The 24,860-nt window shown below is 43.1% G+C and overlaps 1 protein-coding gene across 1 annotated transcript in view; it reads right to left on the minus strand.

The window, feature by feature from the left end:
- LOC137384533 (lysophosphatidylcholine acyltransferase 1-like) overlaps positions 1–24,860 on the minus strand; it is a 294,731-nt gene that overhangs the window by 13,609 nt on the left and 256,262 nt on the right. Inside the window, exons 11-13 of the mRNA XM_068058678.1 lie at positions 23,669–23,822; positions 21,598–21,696; positions 9,944–10,082 (exon numbers count right to left, since the gene is read on the minus strand). Of these exons, the coding sequence (XP_067914779.1) occupies positions 9,944–10,082; positions 21,598–21,696; positions 23,669–23,822 (392 nt within the window). The remainder of the gene's footprint in view (positions 1–9,943; positions 10,083–21,597; positions 21,697–23,668; positions 23,823–24,860) is intronic.

Genomic DNA, 24,860 nt, shown 5'->3' on the forward strand with positions numbered 1-24,860 from the left:
ACTGGCCTCCAATCTGAAAAACAACCCTTCACTACCACCCTCTGCCTCCTGTCACCAAGCCAATTTTGTACCCAATTGGCTAGCTTACCCAGGATCCCATGCGTTTGAACCTTCTGGACCAGCCTACCATGCGGGACCTTGTCAAAGGCCTTGCTAAAGTCCATGTAGACAACGTCCATCGTCCTGCCCTCGTCAATCCTCTTGGTCGCCTCCTCAAAACACTCAAATTCGTGAGACATGATTTCCCACGCACAAAGCCATGCTGACTATCCCTAATCAGACCTTGCCTTTCCAAATGCATATAAATCCTGCCTCTCAGAATCCCTTCCAATAACTTTCCCACCACTGATGTAAGGCTCACAGACCTGTAGTTCCCTGGCTGCCCTTAAATAAAGGAACAACATTAGCTATCCTCCAGTCTTCCGGTACCTCACCCGTGGCTAACGATGATACAAAAATCTCTGCCAGGGCCCCAGCAATCTCCTCCCTTGCTTCCCATAGCATCCTAGGATACACCTGGTCAGACCCTGGGATTTATCCACCTCAATGTGCTTCAAAACCTCCAACACCTCCTCCATTGTAATGTTGATATGCTCCAGGATATCGGTGTTCTCTCCTTTGAACTCACTAGCTATCATGACCTTCTCCACGGTAAATACAGACGAAAGTATTCATTTAAGACCTCGCCCATTTCCCGTGGCTCCAAACATAGATTACCACATTAATCCTTAAGGGGACCTACTCTCTCCCTAGCTACCCTTTTCTTCTTAATATACTTATAGAATCTATTAGGATTCTCCTTTATCTTATTTACCAGAGAAATCTCATGGCACCTTTTCACCCTCCTAATTTCCTTCTTACATGTACTCCTACATCCCCTATACAACCCTAGCCTTTTCAGTCACTTTTCATAGCTGAAATGCTCCAGTCCAGGCAACATCCTGGTGAATCTCCTTTGTACCCTCTCCAGTGCAATCACATCCTTCCTATAGTATGGTGCCCAAAACTGTACACAGTACTCCAGCTGTGGCCTAACTAGCATTTTATACAGCTCTATCATAACCACCATGCTCTTATATTCTATGCCTCGGCTAATAAAGGCAAGTATCCCATATGCCTTCCGAACCACCTTATCTACCTGTGCTGCTGCCTTCAGTGATCTATGGACAAGTACACCAAGGTCCCTCTGACCCTCTGTACTTCCCAGGGTTCTACCATCCATTGTATATTCCCTTGCCTTATTGGTCCTCCCAAAATGCATCACCTCACACTTCTCAGGATTAAATTCCATTTGCCACAGCTCCGCCCATTTTACCAGCTCATCTATATCGTCCTGTAATCTAAGGCTTTCCTCCTCACTATTTACACCACCAATTTTCCTGTCATCTGCGAACTTACTGATCATACCTCCTACATTCACATCTCAGTAAGGGTCCCAGCACCGATCCCTGCGGTACACCACGGTCAGAGGCTTCCACTCGCAAAACCAACCCTCGACCATCGCCCTCTGCCTCCTGCCACTAAGCCAATTTTGGATCCAATTTACCAAATTGCCTTGCAACCCATGGGCTCTTACTTTCTTAACCAATCTCCCATAGGGGACTTTATCAAAAGTCTTACTGAAGTCCATGTAGACTACATCAACTGCTTTACCGTCATCTACACATCTCGTCACCGCCTCAAAAAATTCAATCAAGTTAGTCAGACACGATCACTTCCTGACGAAGCCATGCTGACTATCCCTGATTAATTAATCCCTGCCTCTCCACGTGGCGATTAATCCTGTCCCTCAGAATTTTTTCCAATAGTTTCCCAACCACTGATGTTAGACTCACTGGCCTGTAATTACCTGGTTTATCCCTGCTACCCTTATTTAATAATGGTACCACATTCGCTGTCCTCCAATCCTCTGGTACCTCTCCTGTGGCCAGAGAGGATTTGAAAATTTGTGTCAGAGCCCCTGCTATCTCCTCCCTTGCCTCACATAATAGCCTGGGATACATCTCATCTGGGCCTGGTGATTTATCCACTTTTAAGCCCACTAAAACAGCTAATACTTCCTTCCTTTCAATGCTAATTTGTGCAAGTATATCATAATCCCCCTCCTTGATCTCTACACCTACATCGTCCTTCTCCATAGTGAACACAGATGAAAAGTAATCATTTATAACCTCACCTATCTCCTCGGGCTCCACACACAGATTCCCACTTTGGTCCCTAATGGGCCCTACTCTTTCCCTGGTTATCCTCTTGCCCTTCGTATACTTATAAAACGCCTTGGGATTTTCTATTATCTTGCCTGCCAGTAATTTTTCATGTCCCCTCTTCGCTCACCTATTGACTTTTTTTTTTTAAGTACCCCCCTACACTTTCTATACTCCTCTAGTGTCTCCACTGTTTTCAGCACTCTGAATCTGCCATAAGTTTTTTTTTTAAACTGATCCAATCCTCCACATCCCTTGACATCCAGGGCTCCCTGGAGTTGTTGGTCCTACCCATCACCTTAATGGATACGTGTTGGCTCTGAACTCTCACTATTTCGTCTTCGAATGACTCCCGCTGATCTGATGTCAACTTTCCTACAAGTAGCTGCTCCCAGTCCACTTTGGCCAGATCCTGTTTTATCATCTTAAAATCGGCCTTCCCCCCAATTCAGTGCCTTTATTTTCGGTCCATCTATGTCCTTTTCTACAACTGCCTTAAATCTTAGAGTTATGGTCACTATCCCTGAAATGTTCCCCCACTGACACTTCCACCACTTGTCCGGCTTCATTCCCTAGGATCGCATCCAGTACCGCCCCTTCTCTTGTAGGACTATCTACGTACTGGCTCAAAAAACTCTCCTGCATGCATTTTAAGAATTCTGCCCCCTTTAAGCCTTTTGCATTAAGACTATCCCAGTTGATATTGGGGAAGTTGAAATCCCCTACTATTCATCTTTGGCCTCCTTGTCTCGAGAGACAATGGGTAAGCGCCTGGAGGTGGTCAGTGGTTTGTGAAGCAGCGCCTGGAGGGGCTATAAAGGCCAATTCTAGAGTGGCAGACTCTTCCACCGGTGCTGGAGATAAAATTGGTTGTCGGGGCTGTTACACAGTTGGCTCTCTCCATGCGCTTCTGTCTTTTTCCCTGCCAACTGCCGGGCGGCACAGTGGCGCAGTGGTTAGCACTGCAGCCTCACAGCTCCAGCGACCCGGGTTCAATTCTGGGTACTGCCTGTGCAGAGTTTGCAAGTTCTCCCTGTGACTGCATGGGTTTTCGCCAGATGCTCCGGTTTCCTCCCTCAGCCAAAGACTTGCAGGTTGATAGGTAAATTGGCCATTATAAATTGCCCCTAGTATAGGTAGGTGGTAGGGGGATATAGGGAAGGTGGGGATGCGGTAGGAATATGGGATTAGTGTAGGATTAGTATAAATGGGTGGTCGGTGGTCAGCACGGACTCGGTGGGCCGAAGGGCCTGTTTCAGTGCTGTATCTCTAAAAAATAAAAAACTACTACATCTCTTCGACTCGCCACGCTTTAGCGCCGCCTTTATGGTTGCCCGCCAGCTCTGGCGATCATTGGCAACTGACTCCCACGACTTGTGATCAATGTCACAGGACTTCATGTCGCGTTTGCAGACGTCTTTAAAGCGGAGACAAGGACGGCCGTTGGGTTTGATACCAGTGAAGAGCTCGCTGTACAATGTGTCTTTGGGGATCCTGCCATCTTCCATGCGGCTCACATGGCCAAGCCATCTCAGGCACCGCTGGCTTAGTAGGGTGTATATGCTGGGGATGTTAGCCGCCTCGAGGACTTCTGTGTTGGAGATATGGTCCTGCCACCTAATGCCAAGGATTCTCCGGAGGCAGCGAAGATGGAATGAATTGAGACGCCGCTCTTGGCTGACGTATGTTGTCCAGCCGTAGAGCAAGGTACTGAGGACACAGGCTTGATACACTTGGACTTTTGTGTTCTGTGTCAGTGTGCCATTTTCCCACACCCCCAACAGTATCCAAAGCGGTATATCTGTTTGAGAGGGAGATGGCCACAGGGGACCCCTGCACGACCTGCCTGCACCTACTACTCCTCCTGGTGGTCACACATCCCTTTTCTGCCTCTGCAGTCATTACCTGTGGTGTGACCACCTTGCTAAATGTGCTATCCACGACGTCCTCAGCATCGCGGATGCTACACAGTGAGTCCATCCGCAGCTCTAGCTGCGCAATGCGGTCAGCTAACAGCTACACACACTTCCTGCACACATGGTCTCCAGGGACACGAAGTGCCCCTGATTTCCCACATAGCACAGGAGGAGCATGCCACGGGGCTGAGCTCTCCTGCCATGACTTGGCCTTAGATTAAGCTCCTTAGTTACTCCCTTTAATTTAGAGTACTAATTACGCTAGGGACCTTATTCTACTCCAAACACTACCTACTATAATCTAAATTCCCTACCTTAATTTTTACTTCGGCTATTGATAGTAAAAAGGGGTAGAAATTCCTGAATCCCGTAAGCCTTTTTAACCACTTTCTCAACCTGCCCTGCCACTTTCAACGATTTGTGCATATATATCCCCAAGTCTCTGTGATCCTGTACCTCCTTCAGAGTTGTCCTTGTTCACTTCCCCTCTGAACTTTCTGTATTCAGCCTGATTTTCACTTGTATTATCAACACAACATCTGTCAAATGCACCCTTTTTCTGCTTCATCTTACTCTGTTTCCATCACCATCCAGGGAGTTCTGCTTTAATTGCCTGATCTTTCCCCTCCAGAGAATGTACCTCACCTGTACCTGAACCATCTCCTATTTGAAGGCAGCGTATTGTTCCATTAGTTTTGCCTGCCAATCTTAGATTCCAATTTACTTAGGACAGATCCAGTCTTATGCCATTGAAATTGGCCCTCCCCCAATTAAGTACTTCTACCCTAGATTGCTCCTGTCCTTGTCCATAGCTAACATAAACCTCATGATACCTTCATGATAATCACTGTTCCCTAAATGTTCTCCTACTGACTCTTGATCCACTTGACCCACCTCATTCCCCAGAACTAGATCCAGCAATGCCTCCTTTCTCTTTGGGCTGGAAACATAATCAAGTAAATTCTCCTGAACACACTTCAGAAAATCTTCCCTCTCTCTGCCCTTTACACTATCTCAGTCTATATTAGGATAATTGAAGGCCCCCATTTTTACTATTCTATAGTTTTTGCACCTCTCTGCAATTTCCCGCAAATTTTCTCCTCTACATCTTTCCCACTAGTTGATGGTTATCGAATACACCCAGTTGTGTAATGGCCAAGAGTATGGGAAAATGGCGCACTGACACGGAACACAAAAGTTCGAGTGTATCAAGCCTGTGTCCTCAGTACCTTGCTCTATGGCAGCGAGGCCTGGACAACGTATGTCAGCCAAGAGCGACGTCTCAATTCATTCCATCTTCGCTGCCTCCGGAGAATACTTGGCATCAGGTGGCAGGACCGTATCTCCAACACAGAAGTCCTTGAGGTGGCCAACATCCCCAGCTTATACACACTACTGAGTCAGCGGCGCTTGAGATGGCTTGGCCACGTGAGCCACATGGAAGATGGCAGGATCCCCAAAGACACATTGTACAGCGAGCTCGCCACTGGTATCAGACCCACCGGCCGTCCATGTCTCCGCTTTAAAGACGTCTGCAAACGTGACATGAAGTCCTGTGACATTGATCACAAGTCGTGGGAGTCAGTTGCCAGCGTTCGCCAGAGCTGGCGGGCAGCCATAAAGGCGGGGCTAAAGTGTGGCGAGTCAAAGAGATTTAGCAGTTGGCAGGAAAAAAGACAAAAGCGCAAGGGGAGAGCCAACTGTGTAACAGCCCCGACAAACAAATTTTTCTGCAGCACCTGTGGAAGAGCCTGTCACTCCAGAATTGGCCTTTACAGCCACTCCAGGCGCTGCTCCACACACCACTGACCACCTCCAGGCGCTTACCCATTGTCTCTCGAGATAAGGAGGCCAAAGAAAGAAAGAGTAATGGCACATTCATTGTTTCTTAAGTCTAACCAAATAGACACGGTCCTTGACCCCTCCAGGACATTCTCTCCAGCATTGCAATATTTTTCTTAATCAATAGTGCCACCCCTCCTCGTTTACTTCCTTCCCTACTATTCCTGAACAACTGGTATCCAGGTATAATTAGGACCTGACCTTTAGAGTCATAGAGTTATACAGCACAGAAACAGGCCCTTTGGCCCATCGTGTCTGTGCCGGCCATCAAGCACCTATCTAATCTAATCCCACTTTCCAGCACTTGGCCTTGCATGCTATGGCATTTCAAGTGCTCATCTAAATACTTATTAAATGTTGTGAGGGTTCCTGCCTCTACTACCTCCACAGGCAGGGTGTTCCAGATTCCAATCACCCTCTGGGTGAAAAAAAAAAAGTTTCCTCAAATCCCCTCTAAACCTCCTACCCCTTACCTTAAATCTATGCCCCATGGTTATTGACCCCTCCGCTAAGGGATAAAGTTTCTTCCTATCTACGCCCCTTATAATTTTGTTTCCCTCAATCAGGTCCGCCCTCAGCCTTCTCTGCTCTAAGGAAAAGTGTGCTAGCCTATCCAGTCTCTCTTCATAGCTGAAATTCTCCAGCCTAGTCAACATCCTGGTGAATCTCCTTTGTACCCTCTCCAATGCAATCACATCCTTCCTACAGTGTGGCGACCAGAACCGTACACAGTAATCCAGCTGTGGTCTAATTAGCATTTTATACAGCTCTATCATAACCTCCATGCTCTTACATTCTATGCCTCGACTAATAAAGGCAAGTATCCCATATGCCTTCCTAACCACCTTATCTACCTGTGCTGCTGCCTTCAGTAATCTATGGGACAAGTAACCCAAGGTCCCTCTGATCCACTGTACTTCCAAGGGTCCTACCATCCATTGTACATGCCCTTGCCTTGTTAGTCCTCCCAAAATGTATCATCTCACACTTCTCAGGATTAAATTCCATCTGCCACTGCTCCGCCCATCTTACCAGCGAACTTACTGATCATACCTCCTATATTCACGTCTAAATCATTAATGTACACTACAAACAGCAAGGGTCCCAGCACTGATTCCTGCGGTATACCACTGGTCACAGGCTTCCAATCGCAAAAACAACCCTCGACCATCACCCTCAGCCTCCCGCTACTAAGCCAATTTGCCAAATTGCCCTGGATCCCATGGGCTTTCACCTTCTTGACCAATCTCTCATGCGGGACCTTATCAAAAGCCTTACTGAAGTTCATGTAGACTACATCAACTGCTTTACCCTTATCTACACACCTCGAAAAATTCAAATTTGTTAGACACGATCACCCCCTGACAAAGCCATGCTGACTATCCCTGATTAATCCCTGCCTCTCCAAGTGTAGATTAATCCTGTCCCTCAGAATTTTTTCCAATAGTTTCCCTGCCACTGATGTTAGACTCACCGGCCTGTAATTACCTGGTTTAACCCTATTATCCTTCTTGAATAATGGAACCACATTCGCTGTCCTCCAGTCCTCTGGTACTCTCTCCTGTGGCCAGAGAGTATTTGAAAATTTGGGTCAGAGCCCCTGCATTCTCCTTCCTTGCCTCCTCAGCAGCCTGGGATACATCTAATCTGGGCCTGGGAATTTATCCACTTTTAAGCCTGCTGAAACCGCTAATACCTCCTCCCTTTCAATGCTAATTCGTTCAAGTATATCACAATCCACCTCCCTGACCTCTACACCTACATCGTCCTTCTCCATAGCGAACACAGATGAAAAGTAATTGTTCAAAACCTCACCTATGTCTGCCGGCTCCACACACAGATTGCCACTTTGGTCCCTACTCTTTCCCTGGTTATGCTCTTGCCCTTCATATACTTATAAAACGCCTTGGGATTTTCCTTTATCTTGCCTGCCAGTGTTTTTTCATGCCCCCTGTTTGCTCTCCTAATTACATTTTTTAAGTACCCCCCCCTCCACTTTCTATACTCCTCTAGGGCATCCATTTTTTCAGCCCTCTGAATCTGCCATAAGCCTCCTTTTTTTCCTTATCCAATCCTCTATATGCTTTGACATCCAGGGTTCCCTGGAGTTGTTGGTCCTACCCTTCACCTTTACGGGAATGTGTTGGCCCTGATCTCTCACTATTTCCTTTTTGAATGACTCCCACTGGTCTGATGTAGACTTTCCTACAAGTAGCTGCTCCCTGTCAACTTCGGCCAGATCCTGTTTTACCATATTGAAATCGGCCTTCCCCCAATTAAGTACCTTTATTTCCGGTCCATCTTTGTCCTTTTCCATAACTACCTTAAATCTTAGAGTTACGATCACTATCCCCGAAATGCTCCCCCACTGACACTTCTACCACTCGTCCGGCTTCATCCCCTAAGATTAGGTCCAGTACCGCCCCTTCTCTTATAAGACTTTCTACATGCTGGCTCAAAAAACTCTCTTGGATGCATTTTAAGAATTCTACCCCCGTTAAGCCTTTTGCACTAAGACTATCCCAGTTAATATTGGGGAAGTTGAAATTCCCTACTATTATTACCCTATTATTTCTACACCTCTGAAATTTGCCTACTTATCTGCTTCACTATCTCTACCTGACTGTCTGGAGGTCTGTAGTACACGCCCAGCAAACTGATTGCCCTCTTTTTGTTTTTAAGTTCTACCCATATGGCCCCATTTGAGGAACCTTCCATCATCCCTCCTTACTGCAGTAATTGACTCTTTGATCAATAGTGCAATGCCACCTCCTCTTTTACACCGCGCCACCCCCCCACTCCCCATCATGCATCAACCTGCATCCTAGGGTTTTAGAAGACGCAGCTGCAGAGATAGTGGATATATTGGCTTGGATCTTTGAGAATTCCTTAGATTCTAGAATAGTTCCTAAGGATTGGAAAGTAGCAAACATAACCCCACCATTTACGAAAGGAGGGAGAGAGAAAACAAGGAACTATAGGCCAGTTAGCCTATCAGTAATAGGTAAAATGCTGGAATCTATTTGGGACATGGTAACAGGGCACTTAGAAAATCATTATATGATTAAGCAGAGTCAACCATGATTTATGAAAGGGAAATCATGTTTGACAAATCTGTTAGAGCTTTTTGAGGATGTAATTCATAGAATGAACAAGGGGGAAACCAGTGGATGTAGTGTATGGATTTTCAAAAAGCATTCGATAAGGTGCCACACAAGAGGTCATTACCCAAAATTAGGACCCATGGGGTTGGGGTAATATATTAGCATGGATTGAGGATTGGTTAGTGGACAGGAAACAGAGAGTAGGAACAAACAGGACACTTTCCGGTTGACAGGCTGTAACTAGTGGGGTGCCTCAGCCATTTACAATCTATATTAATGACTTAGATGATGGGACTGAGTGCAACACATCGAAGTTTGCTGACGATAAAGTTAGTTGGGAAAATAAGCAAAAAGGAGGACGCAAAGAGGCTCCAGTGGGAAATAGACAGGTTGGGTGATACATTTTTTAGTTTTAATTAGATTCCATAATTTTTGAAGTTAGTTATATTTTTAGTGGTTTATTGTTGAGAAAAATGAAACAGATTAAACCATCTCTACGGATGCTCAAAAATAAATCTTGAGACTCTGAAAAACCATCAAATTTTGAGGAACTGCACAAGTTAGTAAATCTGCCAATTATCAGATGAAAGTCACTTAAAATATAGATTCAATCCTAGAATCTATGTGTCAAAATTTGTATAAATAGAAGAGAATTAGTTTGACATTGAGTGGAGCAGGAGACCTTAAAATTTGTTGATAATCAGGGCTCGCACAAAACAGGACTATTGTACTAGTAAATCAGCAAGAAAGGGAACTCAGAAGCAACGGCCTCACATTGGGACATTAGACAGAAATCTGGTTACATTATGGCTGGATAAGTGTAGATTTAACTGTTTACATATTTTACTAGCTTCTATCAAGTGAATGTTACACTTACTATAACTGATCTTCCCCTTCTGAGTAGCATCAATGGCGTCAAATAAGTTTGACACATCAAGCTTATTTACTCCCAAAGCAGTCTTCAGAATGCAGGCCAGGTCATCTTCTGTTATAGTTCGTTCAGCTGACTCATACATCTATTAAATAAATGTTAAATGTTCCCATATTAGATGTCTGAAGCAAATTGAAATTATACACGAGAACAAAATAGCATTGGGATTTTCTTTTTGCTATGTGAATGCTCAACAAACTAAAGGTGTAATAGGTAGACTATATGTTATTGCCATTGCTGTAGGTAATAAATGGCATAAAGTGAACTAACTACTCTTGCATCCATAACTTGATATAAACCATGCATTATGTATACTCTTCTATCCCGCATCTGAACAAGATTAAACACTTGCAAAAATGGGCAACTGGAAAATCCCTGTGCTTGGTGATATTTGACAACATCAAATCAATGCCACTTAAAAAGATGTTATATTTTGAATATAAGTAATATTGGAAACAGGGGGAAGCTAATTTCAAGAGAGAAAATTTCACTTCTGTCCTTTATGGCTATAAATCATTACAGGATATATAAAATGGATGCTGGGGCAACAAGTTTAAATTGGAAATGTTAGCAGCTATAAACAGAAAACGTTCAAAATACAACATTTAGGAAAAACAAGGATAAAATTAGTTCAACAAATTAAAGAATTAATACTCTTCCATTTTAGAAAAAAATGACATTGTAATGAAGGAACCAGACTTTTTCAACATCTCGAACTATTTTGTACACAAAGTTCAGCTAATTTATACCTTACTGAGCTGTATTACGCCATGGAAAATTTGAAGTTCGTTTAATATTGCTAAATTAATTCCACTAGACGTATTCTGCAATACATTAAGGTTGCTGGTGCTTTGATTTTGCCCTGCTGCACTGCATGGTGTGATCAGATCAATGACAGCAACACAAATAAAAATTTCCGAAAGGATATGATGTAACAGGTACTTTAGAAGAATTACATCAGGGGCAGGTATTAGGAGACTGCTGTGTCAGGTGCCTCAAGAATTGGTATAGTACCCTAACTGTTTTAAATTCACATTAATGCTATGGAGTTAGAAAATATAAAAGGATCAGAGAGGCTATAAAATCTGAAGAGGCAACTACTGGAACAAAATAGGTCAGACAAAATACATTAGTGCGAAGAAAAATGGTAAATGAAATTTAACATAGACTAGTGTTAAACAGAGGAAAACAAAATGGCAACTTAAGTAGTCCATGAATGATGAAAGTGCTAAGCATCGGGCTTTAATCGACTTGATACTCAAGCCTATTAAATTATAGCTGTGATCAATGAAACAAAATGAAAGAAGCACATTTATATGGCGCCAGATCACATCCTCAGGACATTCCAAAGTTCTTCATATTATAATAGATCTGTGCCCAACAGTGCTGAACTACTTTTAAAGTGCAGTCATCATTATTCCGGGAACGGAGGGAGCAGACCTATGGGGAGAACGCCGAGAGTGGGGCCTATAAATCGAACCCAAGGATCGAGGCCCAGTCTCTTACCTGCCGGGAGAGGAGCTTTTCCAGCGCGCCGGAGTTTTGAAGAAAAATGCTAACAGTGATGTCACAGGAGAGCTGCAAGGTGATTGGTTGGTGAGTCACTGCTGTTAGGGAATAGCTCTAAATAGCTGGTTAAGTACCTCAGGTAAGAAAAGTTTAAAGTTTATTTCAAATAAAGTAAGTAGTGTTTTTTTTTTTTAGTAAGTTCTGTAGTAACGAGGACCAGGGAAGAAGGGCCCTAGAGTAACTGATATTATTGGACATTAAGATCTTCCAGAAGGTTTAATTTAATTTAAATGGTTAAGTCATGGCAGGAGAGCTCAAAGCTGTTGTGTGCTCCATGTCGGAAGCCAGGAACAATTCCAGTGCCCGGGACCCGGATTCAGTTCTGGGTACTGCCTGTGCGGAGTTTGCAAGTACTGCCCGTGACCGCATGGGTTTCCGCCGGGCGCTCCAGTTTCCTCCCACAGCCAAAGACTTGCAGGTTGATAGGTAAATTGGCCATTTGTAAATTGCCCCCAGTGTAGGTAGGTGGTAGGAGAATGGTGGGGATGTGGTAGGGAATATGGAATTAATGCACGATTAGTATAAATGGGTGATTGTTGGTTGGCACAGACTCAGTGGGCCAAAGGGCCTGTTTCAGTGCTGTATCTCTCTATGACTCTATGACCAGCATGTGTGCAGGAAGTGTGTCCAGCTGCAGCTCCTGGAAACCCGGGTTTCGGAGCTGGAGCGGCAGCTGGGGACACTGTGGAGCATCCACGAGGCGCAGAGTATCGTGGATAGCACGTATAGAGAGGTGGTCACACCGCAGGCTCAGACCCCACAGGCAGGAGGGGAATGGCTGACCACCAGACAGAGCAAGAGGTCTAGGCAGGCATTGCAGGAATCTCCTGTGGCTAACCCCCTGCAAAACAGATATACTGCTTTGGATACTGTTAGGGGAAATGGCCTCTCAGGGGAAAGCAGCAACAGCCCAATTCGTTGCACCACAGTTGCTCTGCTGCACAGGGGAGGAGTAAAAAAAAAAGTGGGAATGCAATAGTTATAGGGGATTCAATTGTAAGGGGAATAGATAGGCACTTCTGTGGCCGCAAAAGAGACTCCAGGATGGTATGTAGCCTCCCTGGTGCTAGGGTCAAGGATGTCTCTGAGTGGTTGCAGGACATTCTGAAGGGGGAGGGTGAACAACCAGTGGTCGTGGTACACATTGGTACAAACGACATAGGTAAAAAAAAAACAATGAGGTCCTAAAAGCAGAATATAGGGAGCTAGTAAGTAAGTTGAAAAGTAGGACCTCAAAGGTAGTGATCTCAGGATTACTAACAGTGCCACGTGCTAGTCAGAGTAGAAATAGCAGGATATATTGGATGAAAACGTGGCTGAAGAGATGGTGTGAGGGGGAGGGTTTTAGATTCCTGGGGCATTGGGACCGGTTCTGGGGGAGGTGGGACCTGTACAAACTGGACAGGTTACACCTGGGTAGGACCGGTTCTGATGTCCTAGGGGGAGAATTTGCTTAAGTGGTTGGGGAGGGTTTAAACTAAAATTGCAAGGGGATGGGAACCTTTGCAAGGAGTCAGAGGAGGGGGGATCAAAGACAAGAACAAAAGACAGTAAGGGGAATAAGCAAAGTGACAGGCAGAGAAATCAAGGGCCAGAATCAAACAGGGACACAGTGAAAAATATTGGAAGAAGACAAGTAATGTTAAAAAGACAAGCCCTAAGGCTTTGTGCCTCAACACGCAGAGCATTCGCAATGAAACATAATTAATCGCGCAAATAGATGTAAACGGGTATGATATTGTCGGGATTACGGAGACATGGCTGCAAGTTGACCAGGGATGGGAAATGAACATCCAGGGATATTCAGTATTGAGGAAGGACAGACAAAAAGCAAAAGGCAATGGTGTTGCATTGCTGGTTAAAGAGGAAATTAACGCAATAATGAGGAAAGATATTAGCTCTGACGATATGGAATCTGTATGGATAGAGCTGAGAAACACTAAGGGGCAGAAAAAGTTAATGGGGGTTGTATATAGACCCCCAAATTGTACTGGTGATGTTGGGAATGGCATTAAACAGGAAGTTAGAGACGCATGTGATAAAGGAACATCTGTAATTATGGGTGATTTTAATCGACATACAGATTGGGCAAATCAAATTAGTCACAATACTGTAGAGGAAGAATTCTTGGGAGTGTATACGGGATGGTTTTTTGGACCAATACGTTGAGGAAACAACTAGAGAACAGGCCATCCTAGACTGGGTATTGTGTAATGAGAAAGGAATAATTGACAATCAAGTGGTGCGAGACTCCTTGGGGACGAGCGACCATAATATGATAGAATTCTTCATCAAGATGGAGAGTGACGCAGTTGATTCTGAGACAAGGGTCCTGAATCTTGGTAAAGGAATCTACGAAGGTATGAGGCATGAGTTGACCAAGACGGATTGGGAAACGTTACTTAAAGGGATGACAGTGGATAAGCAATGGCAAACATTTAAAGAGCCCATGGATGAACTGCAACAATTGTTTATCCCTGTCTGGTGCAAAAACAAAACGGGAAAGGTAGCCAAACCATGGTTTACAAGGAAGAGGCATATAAATTTGCCAGGAAAAACAACAGACCTGAGGATTGGGAGCAGTTTAGAATTCAGCAAAGGAGGACCAAGGGATTGAATAAGAAGGGGAAAATAGAGTACGAGAGCAAGCTTACGGGGAACATAAAAACTGACTGTAAAAGTTTCTATAGGTATGTGAAGAGAAAAGGATTGGTGAAGACAAATGTAGGTCCCTTACAGTCAAAAACAGGGAAATTTATTATGGGGAATAAAGAAATGGCTGACCAACTAAATGCATACTTTGGTTCTGTCTTCACAAAGAAGGACACAAATATCATACCAGAAACGTTGGGGAACACAGGGCTTAGTGATAGAGAGGTACTGAAAAAAATCAGTATTAGTAGAGAAATGGTGTTGGGGAAATTGATGGGATTGAAGGCCGATAAATCCCCAGGGCCTGATGGTATGCATTCCAGAGTACTTAATGAAGTGGCCCTAGAAATAGTGGATGGTCATTTTCCAAGATTCTATCGACTCTGGAACAGTTCCTACAGATTGGAGGGCAGCTAATGTAACCCCACTATTTAAAAAGGGAAAGCAGGGAATTATAGACCAGTCAGCCTGACTTCGGTAGTGGGGAAAATTCTAGAATCCATTATCAAAGATTTTATAGCAGAGCAGTTGGAGAACAGTGGTAGAATCGGACAGAGTCAGCATGGATTGACGAAAGGGAAATCATGCTTGACAAATCGACTCGAATGCTTCGCGGATGTAACCAGTAGAGTTGATGAGGGGGAGCCAGTGGATGTGGTTTATTTGGACTTTCAGAAGGCTTTCGACAAAGTCCCACATAAGAGATTAGCATGTAAATTAAAGCGCATGGGATTGGGGGTAGTGTATTGCGATGGATAGAAAATTGGTTGGCGGACAGGAAACAAAGAGTAGGGATAAATGGGTCTTTTTCCGAATGGCAAGCAGTGACTAGTGGGGTACTGCAGGGATCGGTGCTCGGACCCCAGCTATTCACAATATATATTAATGATTTAGATGAGGGAACTAAACGTAATATCTCCAAATTTGCAGATGACACAAAACTGGGTGGGAGGGTGAGTTGTGAGGAGGATGCGGAGAGGCTTCAGGGTGATTTGGACAAGTTGAGTGAGTGGGCTAATGCATGGCAGATGCAGTATAATGCGGATAAATGTGAGGTTTGGTAGCAAAAACAGGAAGGCATATTATCTGAATGGCTATAAACTGAAAGAGGGGAATATGCAGCAAGGCCTGGGTGTTCTCGTACACCAGTCGCTGAAGGTAAGCATGCAGATGCAACAGGCGGTAAAAAGGCAAATGGTATGTTTGCCTTCATAACGAGAAGATTCGAGTACAGAAGCACGGATGTCTTGTTGCAATTATACAGGGCCTTGGTGAGGCCAAACCTGGAATAGTGTGTGCAGTTTTGGTCTCCTTATCCGAGAAGGATGTTCTTGCCATAGAGGGAGTGCAGCGAAGGTTTACCAGACTGATTCCTGGGATGGCGGGACTGACATATGAGGAGAGATTGAGTCGGTTAGGATTATATTCGTTGGAGTTCAGAAGAGTGAGGGGGGGGATCTCATAGAAACCTATAAAATTCTAACAGGACTTGACAGGGTAGATGCAGGAAGGATGTTCCCGATGGTGGGGGAGTCCAGAACCAGGGGTCATAGGCTAAGGATTCGGGGTAAACCTTTCAGGACTGAGATGAGGAGAAATTTCTTCACCCAGAGAGTGGTGAGCCTGTGGAATTCGCTACCACAGAAAGCAGTTGAGGCCAAAACATTGAATGTTTTCAAAAAGGAGTTAGTTATAGCTCTTGGGTCTAAAGGGATCAAAGGGTATGGGGCGAAAGCCGGAACAGGCTACTGAGTTGGATGATCAGCCATGATCATAATGAATGGCGGAGCAAGCTCGAAGGGCCAAATGGCCTACTCCTGTTCCTATTTTCTATGTTTCTATGTTATGTCGGCAGTCAATTTGCACAAGATTCCATAAACAGTAAATATGAATGACCATTTTGGTGATTCTGGTTGAGGAAGGCATGTTGGCCAGGATACAGAAAGAATTTCTTGTTATTCAAGCAGTACTATGGGATCTTTGATTCTTTTGAGCATCTGGCAGACATGATCGTAATTTAACAACCCATCACATCCCTGATGCTGTACTGAAGTGGCTGCTCAATCCTGGATTTGGGCTAACCTTCAGAGAAGAATGCCCTATCATTGTGCTGAACTGTCACTTGGACAAAACAGTAGAATACAAGGCAGGGAAACTCCTGCTCAAGCCTTACAGTGCTCTGCTCAGCCCACAACTTCAGCACTGTCTTCAGTTCTGATAAACATAAAAGACATATTTAAGCTCTGGAGACAGTTTAGGCAAAATTCAAATGACTGATCCCTCATGTCAGAGCAGTGAGTTCTAAGGAAAAGTTGGAAAGACTCAAGTCACCCATCTTTCACCCTTTATAAGCCTCAGCTCACCCAATACTCTGCTGACCGCATCCGAACTCATACCAAGTCCCATTCACCCATTACCCTATGCGCGCTGACCCACATTGGCTTCTGGTCCCCGAATGCCACTATTTAAGAATTTTCATCCTCGTATTCAAATCCCTCCATGGCCTTGCATCTCCCCACCTCTGTGACCAACTCCACCTCTACAACCTCCTCTACAACTAACCCCCAGAGAACTCTGCATTCCTTCAACTGCCATCCTCTAATTATTCACCCCAGCACTGGCAGCTGTGCCTGCAGTTATCTGGGCCCGGAGCTCTGAAATTCTCACCCAAAAACACTCTCTCCTTTTCAAAAACTTACTTACTATTGTCTCCTACTTCAGCTCGGTGTCAGTTATTGTCGGATTATGGTCCTTTGAAGCACCTTGGGACGTTTTACTATGTTATAGGTGCTATATAAATACAAATAGTGGTTCTCAGCCTTGAAAGGAAGAAAGCTGCGACCTTATAAAGCAATACAAATTAATAAATGGTATAGAAAATGTCAACCTGGAACAATAGTTCAAACTAAATTGTAACAAGTAGGACAAAGTGTCACAAGTGCAAGTTAGGAAAAGGGAAATTTAGGACCAATATTAGGAAGTTCTTCACACAAAGAATTAGTAACTATGTGGAACAGTCTTCCAGGTAGGATAGTTGGGATGATTATCCAGGAATTTTTTTAGATTAGATTAGAGATACAGCACTGAAACAGGCCCTTCGGCCCACCGAGTCTGTGCCGACCATCAACCACCCATTTATACTAATCCTACACTAATCCCATATTCCTACCAAACATCCCCATCTGTCCCTATATTTCCCTACCACCTACCTATACTAGTGACAATTTATAATGGCCAATTTACCTACCAACCTGCAAGTCTTTTGGCTTGTGGGAGGAAACCGGAGCACCCGGAGAAAACCCACGCAGACACAGGGAGAACTTGCAAACTCCACACAGGCAGTGCCCAGAATCGAACCCGGGTCCCTGGAGCTGTGAGGCTGCAGTGCTAACCACTGCGCCACTGTGCCCAATCATTTGACTGTGGGGTCTTTCAGGTTAAGTGAGCTAAAAAGGGCTGAATAGTCTTTCTCATCTGTATTTATCTTGTGACCTTGTGAACAGTTGACCAAAGCCACAATTATAGACTTAGTTTCTGTTTGCGTATCATGCTCAATATGGATGTTTCTATCTTATCCTTCTGTTTACTACCTCAATTGTGATGGAAGTGGGTAGCATAATAGAATTGCTGTCAAAAGAGTCAACATTGCAACATTTGGAGTTGTAGAATTAGAGCATAAATGAAACTTAACAACTTCCTGAAAATATGATCAACTGTTGGCAAAATTTACATATGGCAATGTAAGCAAAAAAACTAATTAATCTGTTTAAATGTAAGATTTATTTGATGCTCAGTTAAGATACTGAGGGATTTGACGAAAGGAAATAAACTAACAGTTTTAATTAGGGAAGATTCAATCTCTGTGGAATGATCTTGGTTGCCATTGGTGTGTAGCACATAGATCAAATGAAAAACAGAACTAGATTTATTGAAGCAAATTGGCAGCACATTAAAGAACAAATCAAGAACATATAAAACAGCAATAAAAGGCCCTGTACTGCCCCATAACTTTGTTTCCTAGATTGTTAAAGAAGTGCAGCTTGAAGTGAGAATCTCTTTATGCTTTTAAGGAAAGAAAGCTTTATCTCAGCCAAATTCACCAGGGAAAGGAAATTAAGTCACAGTGGCGCAGTGGTTAGCACCGCAGCCTCTCAGCTCCAGCGACCCAGGTTCGATTCTGGGTACTGCCTACAAGTTCTCCCTATGACCACGTGGGTTTCCTCCGGGTGCTCCGGTTTCCTCCCACGTGCCAAAGATTTGCGGGTTGACAGGTAAATTGGCCATTGTAAATTGCCCCTAGTATAGATAGGAGAATTGAGGGAAGGTGGGGATGTGAGAGGGAAATGGGATTAATGTAGGGTTATTATAAATAGGTGGTTGATGGTCGGCACAGACTCGGTGGGCTGAAGGGCCTGTTTCAGTGCTGTATCTCTCTATGACTCTAAGTAAAATTGATTTAAAATACAAAACTACAGGACATAACAGAAAAAAATGACTCGTCCTTATTAGAATGTGTTTACTCTCTGTAGACTAGGAGTATGATTGTTGACATCAACTTCAGAAATACACAGATTCCCCCAAAGGAAATAACTTAACCAGAGCCCTCTTTTACATGCAGACTAGTCTGTGCTTTTAGCAAGTCTGTTGTCAAGGAGCTACAGAAAAAGAGAGCAATAGTCCAGAGTAGGCATTTAAATTGCTTAATTTGAGAAGAAACAATGCAGAGTCTATTAGGAAAAAAATGACAGATGAGCTTTACACCCTCAGTGAAGAAAATATACAAGAGTATTTTACAACAGTACGTTCAGCGTTATTCTAAAGTGTGCAGAATCGGAGTTGTAGCCAATTTAGATTTAAAAGTCATGGGCCATGCCTTGTGAATGAAGCAGAATTCTTTGAGGAAACAAAATTATGGAATGCATGCTATTAGTGAATATAATTGGGATTTTCAGAAGGCATTAGATAAAACTCCATGCAGAGATGGTTAAAGTTTAAGGTTAAGTAATTGTTAAGAAACAAGCTAGTTGGATTGAATATTGGCTTTGGAATTGACACCAGCAGATGCTAAGTAAGGGGAGAAAACAGCTCCACTGGGACATTGGCTGGTGAAGTTCTGTAGGATCTACTTTGTCTCTTCTGATCTTCGCTGCCGTAAAGGATACTCGTCACATACAAGGACATCTCGAAAAATAAGCAGATGGGTTAAGGAATGAAAGTTGTTTTTAGTGCACATGTAAGTGTAAGGTCATACTAATAGGTAATGACAGAAATCTGTACACAATGAAAGGATCATAATGAAGGTGGAAGTGGAAGAAAAGGATCTTTTATGCTTAACTGAGCCACAGTTTAACATCTCATCTGAAAGATGGCACCTCTGACAAAGTAGCACCTTTGTATGCTCAACTGGAGTGTAGCTTGAACTCAACCTTCTGAAAATTAACCAGTACCAAAGCTGAAGAGGAAAGGGATTTGGGGGGCAATTATTGATCATTTACCGAAAGTATTTAGTCAATGTGAAATATTCATCAACAACTGGAATACATCTTTAAAGTATTTAATTAAATCAGCTAATCTAACCTTGTAAAGATTATGGATGAGCCACATTTGGAATCTTGTGCATTTACCTTCAAAAGGACATTAACATATTAGCAAAGGTTTACAGAAGGACAAGGAGAAGTCCTTGATTTAGGGTTTTAAGTTATGAAATTGAAATCAGACAACTAAACTCCTTTTCAAGACACAGAAGGGACATATTCCAAATTTGTAAAGTACTGAGCGACATAGGCAATGTAGATGTAGGCAGCCTGTTTAACATGTACTGACGGAGCAGGATTAGAAACACAAGTAGAAAAGCCAACAAGACTAGAGGTTAGAACAATTTCCCCCAAAAAGCTATTTTTATAATCCAAATCAATTAACTTAAAAAAAAGTGTGGGGCAGATATTGGATTATGAATGGGACTGAAGATTATAATGATAAGTGTAGACAGAGATAATCAAATACTCCATGGAAAGTGCTGGAAATACTCAGCAGGACTGGCAGCATCTGTGGAGAGAGAAGCAGAGTTAGCATTTCAGGTCTGTGACCTTTCATCAGACCTGGCAAAGGTTAGAAATGTAATAGGTTTTAAGCAAGTGAAGCAGGGGTGGTGGGGGGAGAAGAGAACAAAAGGGAAGGCGTGTGATAGGACAGAGGGCCAAAAAAATTAACTGACAAGGAGGTCATGGGGCAAAGGCAAAGAGAGTCTGCTGATGGTGTGGTGAAAGACAAAGCATCAGTGCAGAGAGAGTGTTAATGACAGAATAATGAACAGCCCTAACCAAAAGTACAAACATGACAAACCCAGTTTAAGGCAGGCACATGGTTTAAAAAAAAGATAAAACAAAAAATAAAATAAAAAAATTAAAAAGGGGTCAGTCATGCTCTGAAATTATTGAACTCAATGTTCCGTCCGCAAGGCTGTAGAGTGCCCAATCGGAAAATGAGGTGCTGATCATTGAGCTTGTGTTGATGTTCACTGAAACACTACTGCAGGTCAAGGACAGACATGTGGGCATGAAAGCAGAGGGGAAATGGCAAGCAACCGGAAGCTCGGGGTCATGCTTGCTGACTGAGCGGAGGTGTTCCGCAAAGCAGTCGCCCAATCTGCGTTTGGTCTCCCCAATGTAGAGGAGACCACATTGTGAGCAGCGAATACAGTATGCTAAATTGAAAGTAGTAAAAGAAAATCGCTGCTTTACCTGAAAGGAATGTTTGGGGCCTTGGATGGAGGAGAGAGGAGATAAAAGGGCAGGTATTACACTTCCTGCGATTGCATGGGAAGGTGCTGTGGGAAGTGGACGAGGTGTGGGGGTAATGGAAGAGTGGACCAGGGTGTCACAGAGGGAATGATCCCTTCGGAATGCTGACAGGAGAGAGGAGGGGAAGATGCGTTTGGTGGTGGCATCACACTGGAGATAGTGGAAACGGCAGAGGATGATCCTTTGCATGTGTAGGTTGGTGGGGTGGGGGAAAGTGGGTACAAGGAGAACCCTGTTGCGGTTCTGGGAGGGAGGGGAAGGGATGAGGGCGGAAGTGTGGGAAATGGGTCGGACACAGTTGCGGGCGCTGCAGTGTTTACCATTATTTGTTGCAGCATAAATGTTATTAAATTTTGTTTTTTAGTCTAAAATGGAAAAGTTTTGCTGAGTTTCAAGAGACCGCTCATTTCTGTACTGAACACATTTTGCACCAATCCAAGGTACGTTAGCACCAGAACCAAAAAAGGCTTTAAAAATAATTTTAGTCAACTTCATAAAATTACCCTCTAGATAGACACTCATTCTTGATTGCAAGCCCAACAAAAATTGAGAAGTATCCACTATGTAATAGGTACTTACCCTAAATGCCAATTTAACAGTTTCATGAGTTTTAGATGGTCTTGATACAACAGACAAGGCAATCACATATTCTCGGATATCAATTGTTCCATTTTCATTCTGAAAGCAGAAATAATCAAGTTCAGTAAACCGCAACTCAAGTATACAAACCTGAAGAGGAGAACAATCACTATGACAAAATACTTTAGGAATGTACTTCAATCTACTATTGATTAAATTTCTTACAATTGTTAATAGCAATGCTTTACATCATAAAATGAACTATAAAAGATGTTCTACAATAAAGCCAGCAGAGGGTGCTGTACGCTACACAAACATACTGATATCTTGAAGAATCACAGAAATAGACATCTCTAATAACCAGAAACAATGCTTACTCCAAAATTTGTTTGAATTTATATGGATACTATGGTTTATTCACATCATTTCTGTAACCAGACTCGATTTTTTTTTAACCATTTGAATTTGTGACATATGTTCCAGCATACTCCAGGACCACAGCTTTTTAAACTGGCCTTCTTTGTGGCCAGTATTTCCACCTAGTTACGGTTAATGTCCACACCAACTATTTCCTGATTACAGCAATGATTAAAAAAAAACTTTTCTGTTAGAAAATTTCTACTACAGCCAGTTTATCTCCACTCTAACTGAATAATACAGCAACTCTGGAGCACACAAGGAAAAACTATGGCAAGTCTCCACAGAATAAATTAAAATTAGGCCTAAACGTAAAAATTTCTAAAACAAAATCAGCCACCAAATACAATATAATGTAGCTTTCACAAAATTAAGCCAAATATACCCATCCTAAGTGGACTATTTTCTTGTCAGTGAATCTCAGCTTGTGTTCTGTATGTAATTTACTTGAAGTTGAGAGAATTCTGTGAGCCTCAAGTAGTTTTTAACCATGATCTGAAGTTTCAGATTTGTTGACTACAGCCTTGAAGCCAATCTCTGTCAGTTATGGGCATAAAATATACATGGATATTACCTCCATGGGCGAGGGGAGGGGAAAGAGAAGAGGGTGAGTTCATTCTACTTTTGTTTTCTGTGCCAACATTACTAGGCAGTGAGGATCCAATTGTTAGTTTGTTGTATTCACTCAATATAGGATGACATCCAGGGAAAATGATCAACTATATATCTAATGTTAAAAATTATTTGAACGTTTATAAATTCACAGGAGAAATTTATAATAGAATCATCGACAATGCTATCAAGTGGCACTTACTCAGCAAAACCTGCTGATGCTCAGTTTGGGTTCCACCAGGGCCACTCAGCTCCTGACCTCATTACAGTCTTGGTCCAAACATGGACAAAACAGCTGAACTTAAGAGGTGAGGTGAGAGTGACTACCCTTGACATCAAGGCAGCATTTAATTGAGTGTGGCATCAAGGAGCCCTAGTACAACTGAAGTCAATGGCAATCAGGGGGAAAACTCTCCACTGGTTGGAGTCGTACCTAGCACAAAGGAAGATAGTTGTGGTTTTCATCACCACCTTCTTAAGGGCAATTAGGGATGGACAATAGATGTTGAACTAGCCAGTGACACCCACATCCCGTGAAAGAACAAAAAAAGTAAGCAGCAAAACAAATGTAGAGATGTGTCAGCTGCTGCTTTTAGGACTGCTACTGTCGTTAATATGTAACTGAAGCCAGACATAGCACATGAAAGTAGCAGTTGGCTGCTTTCACCTGCTTGCCCCCATCTTTTGCCAGGGGTGCAGATTTCCTGTTGAGCAGTTGGGAACTAGCATCATTCAATGAATGGGAGCAGGTTGCCTACTTGCCCTCTATTTGAAGTCATGAAGCAGTGTCTGAGGATATTTGGGGGTTGGGGGGGGGGGGGGGGGGGGGAGTGGTGAGGGGTTGCATGAAGATAAGAAAGGGATAATTAATGTTCTGCTTATTCATAAAAACACAATATGTTCAATAACTGGTAATGCTGGTACAGTATATTGGGAGCACAAATTTATATAGATAAGAGAATATACAACCTCATCCGGACTTAAGAATTTATTAACTTAGCAAATTCATGTATTTAATATGTTTATTGCCAATATAATTTACCTCATCAAAAAGTACAAACATGTCTGTTAATGCATCACAAATTGGCAGCTTCAAATAATCAGCAAACATCTCCAGAGTTGTCTGCTTTCCTTTCACTTTTTTGGCACTTTCGGCAAGTTCATCCAGTTCCTTTTCAACTCTATCGGGCTTTAAACTGAAAGCATAAATAAACACAAGCACTATAATCACCACACAGAAGTGCTAACTTCAAAATTCTGAGACAGTGACATAGCATTTGCTGTTTAAGGCAATTGCCTAATAGCATAAGTTTATCAAAAGTTAATTATATTTGTAAATATTCAAATATGATGGTCACTACTGAGTGTGTACACTATTTTGCATCATGCACATCTCATACTGACTAACAATTTTGAGTGAATCTTGTACTGATCCGATGTTGATATGCCTGTTCGATATTTATTTTAGTATTTCTGTGGCTTGCTAGGTCACTTCAAAGGGTATTGAGAATCAACCATTTGTAGACTAGACCAGGTAGAGGTGGAAGTGTCCTTTTCCCCTATACGAAAATAATGAACCAGTCGAGTCTTTACTAGTCCGGTACCATAACCACTAAATGATCATACCTATGCAACATTGGCAGGGTGGCAAGGAAAATACGAGGGAAGTTGAGTTTTTAGATATAAAAGCATGGATCTAGTTTTCAGATGTAGAGTGTGGGACTAGGTAGGTGTGGGACAAATGGAAATAGGTGGAACTTGGCTGAATGTCATTTGTTGGAGCAGTTGTTGGAATAGAATCATAGGAAGTTTATGCCATAGAAAGAGGCCACTTGGCCCATCGTGTTTGCGCCGGCTGAAAAACAAGCCACCCAGCCTAATCTCAACTTCCAGCATTTGGTCCGTAGCCCTGCAGCTTACAGCACTAGAGGTGCATATCCAGACACCTTTTAAATGAGTTGAGGGTTTCTGCCTCGAATACCCTTTCAGGCAGTGTGTTCCAGACCCCCACCACTCTGGGTGAAAATGATTTTTCCTCCTCTCCCCTCTAGTCTTTCTATCAATCACTTTAAATCTATGCCCCCTAGTCACTGACCTCTCTGCTAAGATAAATAGACCCTTCACATCCACTCTATCCTGGCCCCTCACAATTTTGTACATTTCAATCAGATCTCCCCTCAGCCTTCTCTGTTCCAGGGAGAACAACCCCAGCCTATCCAATCTTTCCTCATAGC

This window comes from Heterodontus francisci, chromosome 2, assembly GCF_036365525.1.
Source record: "Heterodontus francisci isolate sHetFra1 chromosome 2, sHetFra1.hap1, whole genome shotgun sequence".
NCBI lineage: Eukaryota > Metazoa > Chordata > Chondrichthyes > Heterodontiformes > Heterodontidae > Heterodontus > Heterodontus francisci.